General features: G+C 35.0%; 1 protein-coding gene across 1 annotated transcript; it reads right to left on the minus strand.

The window, feature by feature from the left end:
• On the minus strand, positions 1-7,617 carry LOC106670966 (protein farnesyltransferase/geranylgeranyltransferase type-1 subunit alpha). Its single transcript, XM_024227884.1, has 7 exons — positions 7,344-7,617; positions 2,290-2,413; positions 2,133-2,228; positions 1,941-2,075; positions 502-705; positions 262-442; positions 1-202 (listed from the first exon to the last, which is right to left on the minus strand). Exons 1-7 carry the CDS (start codon positions 7,483-7,485, stop codon positions 50-52), a joined length of 1,035 nt encoding a protein of 344 aa, XP_024083652.1. The 5' UTR covers positions 7,486-7,617; the 3' UTR covers positions 1-49.

Here is a 7,617-nt window from a genome sequence, read left to right on the forward strand (position 1 = left end):
ATTGTTTACAAATTTTACAATAGTTAATTATTACAAGTATCTTATTATTTTAAACAGATGTCTCTTGCATTTCTTCTTGCTTCTCAGTATCAATATCGTCAGATATAAGTTTGTTTTTTCTTTTAGCGTCCAGCACATCAATCATATAATTCCAATACTTGACTCTAATTGTATCCTGCTTCTCGCCTAATTCTTTGCAAAGCTAAAAATACAATTACTTTGTTTTATTTATTTAAAATTTAAAAAAAAGGAATACAATACCTCTACTCCTTTTTCAATACTACATCTAGGATCAGAGCTGAATTTAACATCTACAGCTTCAGCGCATGCATCGACCAAATAACCAAGAAGATGAGGCGATCTATTTCCTCTATCATACAGGCTCCAACAAAACTTTAATACCTCTGGCTCCAGGAGACCCTTTTCCATATGTATTAAAACACTGGAAATTACGAAGTTTATTTAAAGGCAAAAGCTTTATTTGAATTTATTATGACTTACCCTCTTAGAAAATTCCAGGAACTTTCATTGAGAGTAGCTTGCAAAATAGCATCCATGGTAAACTTAATTTCTTTTAAAAGCGCATCCCGGTCATTTAATTTTGAAGTATAATTTAAGACAAAATATCTCTGATTCCATGCTGAATTGTTTCTAATGTCCTTTTCAATAAGTTGCTCTGTATATTCCAATTCATTATCAAATAAGCTTAAACAAAAGACCAAATTTTGGAGATTATATATATATATACAGGGTGAATTGCTACTCGTGCTACAAACTTCTCCAGTAGATTCTTCACCCTAAAATGAACAAAAAAGTTCATATTGTCCATGGTCCGATTCTCAACCATTTCAGAGTAATTTCGCTTTTTATCGATTTTGAAAGATATCACGTCCTGGCGTCGGAAAATCGTGATATCTTTTAATCTAAACATTTCTCTGAAAATCTAATAGCACCGTTGAAATTCCCGTTAATTTTTCAATAAGAAGATGACGGTGGCAAAATGTTTGGGCTAATTTTTTGTGTTTTATTTCAGCCAGAACTACAAAAAGAGTGGAAAATTGTGTAAATCGGAAAGTGTATAAAGTAATCCAGAGTTTCTAATTTTAGTCTCAGAAGGCAGCAAATTTGAGGAAAACTACCTGATTTAATAACGCTTCCAACGCACTCGTCATTTTCTTATTTAGTGGTTGTGAGACCAAGATGTTGATGACAAAAAGAGAAAAAATGGTGGTTCAAGGATTGCTAATGTTTGAGAGTGACTTGCTACTCGTGCTACAAACTTCACCAGTAGATTCTTGACCCTAAAATGAACAAAAAAGTTCATATTGACCATGGTCCGATTCTCAACCATTTCAGAGTAATTTCGCTTTTTATCGATTTTGAAAGATATCACGTCCTGGCGTCGGAAAATCGTGATATCTTTTAATCTAAACATTTCTCTTAAAATCTATAAGCACCGTTGAAATCCCCGTTAATTTTTCAATAAGAAGATGAAGGTGGCAAAACGTTTGGGTCTTTCTTCCTTGACCTTCTAGCTGTTTGTAAACTTCTTAAGCATTACATACTAAATGGGCATTAAATTAAATTAAAAAATTTCAATGGAATTATGATTTTGATTCTCTCTAAAAATTAACGGGGATTTCAACGGTGCTTATAGATTTTAAGAGAAATGTTTAGATTAAAAGATATCACGATTTTCCGACGCCAGGACGTGATATCTTTCAAAATCGATAAAAAGCGAAATTACTCTGAAATGGTTGAGAATCGGACCATGGACAATATGAACTTTTTTGTTCATTTTAGGGTGAAGAATCTACTGGAGAAGTTTGTAGCACGAGTAGCAATTCACCCTGTATATATATGAATATTTTAATAAGTTTGCTCTATTAAAAAATGCTTCAAATGAATTAATTATGTTTAATTTAAATAACTCCACTCACTTAAATGTTTTAAGGAGCCACTGTCTATGCTTCCAAGCATGATAATTCTTTGCATCCTGAGACATGGCACGTTTTAAAAACTCAAATTCTTGTGAAGGGTCTGATAACCATTCAACAATAATCATCCTATGATGCCTGACAAAAAGTTATAATCAATTTTTATTCTTTATTAAAACGTGTCGAAGGGCTTACCAAACTTGGTAATTTTTTGGATTGCGCATTATCACATCTTCTAAATACTCTAACTCTTTGTACAGATCTTTTTCTAACTCTTTTAAGAGGATTCTCCTGTAGTAAATAACAGTTAATAAGTATACTGGGACAATAGTGTTTAACTCAGCTGTCTCACCTGTACTGCCACACGGAATAGTTGGCTGGATTCATTTTTAGAGCATCTGTTGTTAGGTTGAAAGCTCTTTCGGAATATTCATTTTTTTTCATTATAGCCCTGACATAATCGTAAATATCCTTAACTGCAAAATAAAAAAACAAAAAATATTTACTGTACATTTTATATAATTGAAAATTTCTTGTGATCAAAACAAATAAACTTGACTATATATTTTTTCTTTACGTTTATACATTTATTTCAACAAATGTGTAATGCATTTTTAAAGCTTTACTCCAATTCATTTCAGGACTCAAAACGACTGAAGAGTACACCCTTAAGTACATATATACATACATTAAACATCCATTTATATATATATATATGATATTGGTCGTTTTTTCTTCATTAAAAGCTCAACATGGTTGTACAACCTAAAGAAAAAAAAAATAATCACTTTTCTGGTTAAAGAAAAGTGTTGAAATTTGTGGTGACGCCCTATGGTATCAAAGTGAATAAAAAGTTTCAAAAGAAAAAATTAGATTTGCTTTATATGGTCAATCATGTACTGTTTCCATCATGTGAGGTGCTTAGTTGCTACCTGAGGGCAGCTCAATTCCTTGGATTCTATTTGAAAAACAAAATCTTCTATTATAATTTTAAATCTTCCAATGTGTAAAACATTAATTTTCTGTTTAGAAAGTGGGTCATTACTTGTAAAAGGTGATATTCTGAAGGAGCAAGGTTCCACAGGTGAATGTGTTAGAAAATTGATTCCAATCAGTTTGGAAAACGGGAAGTTTTGTATGTTGGAAAGTGTTCAGCTGGGAGTAGTCTTTTGGAAACAAAACCTTATTGCTATTCGATGATAAATTCGGACAAATAAATAATGTTTGTTCAACCAATTTTTATTGAAGCCATAATTGATGCCTTTTCGCAAAACTGGTTGAATGAAGTTCACTACTTATGTGTCTGAATCTATCATCGAAGAAAAGACAACCAACAAAAGGGAAGAGGAGTAGTAATTCATTCCTATTTAGATTTGGCTCGGTATCACCAGGGTTCTGTATTTGTTTTTGTTATCCCAAGTGTAGATTTAGGGCTACATTTGGTCATGCACCTCCTCTGGCCAGTGTGTCTGCCTTTTCATTACCCAAAGTTCCCTTGTATCCTAGCACTGTCACCCTCACTGGGGATGACACTTTCAGAGATATTCTGAAAAGTGAATGGGGAACATATTGGAATGCTGAGTGGGGAAGGTCAGAGGAGAGGAGATTTTCAATTTGAACTAGAAAACACAGATCAGGTGTGTTCCATATTCGAAACCTATTACTTGAGCAAGTGCCAATCATTAGAATTAAATTGTATGATAATTTAGTTCTCACGAGGGTGAGTTGAACGATTATGTTGTGTGGTTGTATGGCTACAGGTGGAAGTTAAAGAGTGGAATAAAAGATTTTATTCATCCTATGTTACAATAATTCACTACTTTCATGGTCCGCTTGACCAATTAATACATGACAATTAATTAAGGTTTTTAGTTGAGATGAAAAAAGTTAATGGCACGAGAGGGGTTCGAACCCACGACCTTCGGCTAGATACGCCGCTGCTCTACCACCTGAGCTATCGTGACCTCGATCCACTCGGACATCAACTCCCCATCCCAACCCAATTTTGGGTTTGCCTTGTATATATGTTTTGTAAATATATTTTATGTGTTCAGCTAATTTGGTTTCAACAGTGTGCTGTTAATTGTTTTATTTTACCCTTCCCTGTATCCTTTCCTTTTAACTTATTGGTCCACTTCCGATTCCTTTCCTATCCCTGAGTTTTGGAAGTGTATTACTCTTATTTGTTGTGCAGTTGAAAGTACAACGTCACAGCACCAAGATATCAACAGGTGTTTCCCCAGGTTTTGGATATTTCGAATGCTTCATACTAGTTTTGATGTGTTTTTTATGCACTAATGCTTTAATAGCTGTTTGGTTATCCGAACTTATGAAGATTTTAAGATTTTTTAGGAACTAGCATTAATGACATGTATTTCTGCTTGAAAGACCGAAGTGTACTTCCCTAATGAATTTGACTTGACTGTTCATTTTTTGGGCTTGTACAAAAAACACCTGATCCAGTTCCTTCATATATTTTAGAGCCATCTTATCTAATGTTCTACTGAGTTATTCCTCTTCTTTATAGTCTGTTGAAATATGTAAAGAATGTTTACGGGATTCATGTAGTCAGCCCCCATTTCTGTTTGATGTTGTTGGTGTCTGATTTCAAATATAGAAGATTCACTATATTAGTGAGTTAGGGTGCACCTTTGGAAGAACAGCTTCAGCCTTGCCCACCTGTCTCCCCTTCCCTACCCGGCGGGATGCTTAAATTTGCAAACAAGCGCCCTAATAAGGTTTTCCACAAAATCGTTGTACCAATGATCTACTATTTGTGAGAAAAACTATTTTAAAAAATTGTACTCTAGATGACCACCCATCAGGAGGCCAAATGGGACCATCTTCAAGAAATAACAACTTGCCTCGAAAGACCAGAGGCCAAAGATTTAGACTTTCATAAAAGATTAGCTTACATCTTCGAACCCAAAGAAAGTGGAAATGGATACATAGAAGGATGATCTACTGATTGACACCTGATCTGGGGCAAAAGTGATGTAGTCTGCATAATTTTGTAAACATTTTGAAATACTTCTTTTAAATTCCACTGAAAGCATATTTTAAATGTTTTGTATTGTAATAAAAATGATTTTTACATAATTTTTCCTTGAACCCAAAATCGATGTTGGTACGCAATGAAGTCCCATTCCAAATGTCCATTTAATTTGAATACATTTCTGTCAATGGGAAAGAAATTTTATAATCTGAAAAATAAAGTTTTTTCTATATATCAGTTAAATTTCAATGGCATTAAGGATCAGTTATTGTGAGTTTTCCTGCTCCTAACTGTATCGCTGATTTTTTGCCACACATTCAATCTAAAATTGTGCTTGTGCGGTCTATGTGTGGTGATGGATCTTTAGTTTGGTCCTTTCCAAACATTTTAGACTATCTATCATCAATTTTTGGTCTGACAGGCAGTTTTTCTTTTTCTTCATCTTCAGTGGTGGGTTTCAACCAAAATTATTCTTAAAAACTGAAGATGGGGAGAAGCCAAAATGGATCTAACAAGCCAAAACTACAAAGATAGGCAGATCAAATTGATCTGAAACAGTTTAACTACACTATTACCTGTTTTTGTAGCACCTTGTCCGAAGTGTCTTCCAGACCTGTTTTACTACTACAATAATATATTCTTTAAAATATTAATTATTTATAATCGAATGTTGAAACCACATTATGAAAGAAAAGAAGAAAGAGAAAAAGGAAATATGAAAACAAAAGGAAGAGGGAAGAAAAGATGATTCATGTCGTTTTTAAAAATTCAGATGAGGGGCGTCGGTGGCCGCAAGGTTTAGTCTTTGACACGGCGCTCATCACTGTAAGGTAAAGGTCCCGGATTCGAATCCAGTGGCCCTGCATTCGAACCCGACATACTTACAAATGGGTTTTTTTTTTTCAAAAACACCGGCACCCTGAGGGTTTATATGACCTGTGCTGTTGCGAACCCTCGTTTAAAAAAAAAAAAANGAATGATAAGCAATTTGAAGGCGATAAGCAGGTTGGGAGACTTAGGCTTAGTATGCACTGGGATTCTTTGAGTCGGCTCTTTGAATATCCAGAGAGTCTCGGCTGCATCTAGCCTGAGTCCGGGCTGCCCCGACTCATTGTTGCAATGAATCTGGTGTGTTGCAGGCTAGCATTGTCGGACTCTTTTGAATCCCATCCGATGTGGGATTCTTTGACTCAATGTTGTGCAACATTTGCCAGTGCGGACATGAATCGGAACAAGCGCACTTGCTTCATTTGTTTAGTTGATATTGTAGTGAGTGTTTCTGAAATAAAAAAAAAATTTCTGTATCCTGCGCCATCATTTAATCTCAACATGTCCAAAAGATTTTTCCCGTGCTGATTCTATTATCGAACCCACCATCTTTTTGTGGTTTTTTAATGCACCTCCAATTGGATTCACTACATACAATGCAAAAAAGAGCAAGGGAAATTCCTGAGAGAGCTAATTCTTCCGTCATTTTCGCAGGCACTGATGAATGTGAACTGAATCTTGGTCTGAACATGGTTCTTTGTCGCAGAGCAGAGTCGGGGCTGCATTGCAACAATGAATTTACGCAGCCCTGACTCTGCCCCGCAACATGAATCGATTCAAAGAATCTCAGTGCGTACTAGGCTTAAGGAAAGTGAAAAAATAGCACTACAGTAATTGGGGGCATATGATGCGAGGACAACTTCCCACGTGATAAAGTCCTTGCCAAAACATCTTGTATTTCATTTAGGATCTGGCGGGCACTATGGAAAGGGTTCCAACTTGCGGCAATGAAAAATTTATGTCCTTCCTGTTGGTTCTAATACTCTGAGATCCACTACCAGGCCTCCTATTGGCACTTCCAGTCTCTCGGAATCAGGCTAAAGCCCAGGAGTTTTCACTCTGAGAAACGCTAACTGCCTGTGTGGTATCCGCATGCCAGTGACCTCAATGGCTCATTCTTACAATAATATTGCCAACTTCTGGTTTAAGATGATGTCTTTCCATGGTTAAATAGAATGCAACTGGATTAAAATGGAGAAAAGGTGCTAGTTGGCAAAATGGTTAATCTTCATATTTACTAGTTTTAAGTAAATCCGTTATTAAAAATAAGGATTAACATTTGTTTGTTTTTGTTATATCCAATTAACAAGAATATATTGGTTCATTTAATTAAACTCAATAGAATAAGAATAAATTACAAATATCCCTCTTCATTTTGGAGCAGTTTAATTCAAATTGATTTTAAAAGGAATTTAAAAATTGGAAAAATGTTGAAGGAAAGTAAGTTTATACATCAAAATCATGATCAACATAGCAACAGAAGAGAACATAAATGTCAGTTTCCTCTCAGTTTGTAATTGTTTAATTATATTTACTAAAATACTCTTAAAACTAAATTGCTGGCATAAATAAAGGTAACTTGCATTTATCGGAATATCGTATGCTGACAACCGGCGAGGGTCCTTCCTCCTGCTGAATAGGTACAACATCCGCCCATTCTGGTCTGTCTTTGTAAAACACCCATTCGTTTGACGTATCCAAGTCATCACCGCTTGAATCTGTCATGTCAATGTTTTAACAATTTGATTAACTTGTGTTAAAAAAATTGTTTTATTCAAAACGTCGAACGATTGATCACGGACACTGGAAAATTGCAATGTTTATTTTATTGGTTAATGTTACAACTTACAAATGTTA

Source organism: Cimex lectularius, unplaced genomic scaffold (genome assembly GCF_000648675.2).
Source record: "Cimex lectularius strain Harlan isolate CLEC.00 unplaced genomic scaffold, Clec_2.1 scaffold243, whole genome shotgun sequence".
NCBI classification, from domain to species: Eukaryota; Metazoa; Arthropoda; class Insecta; order Hemiptera; family Cimicidae; genus Cimex; species Cimex lectularius.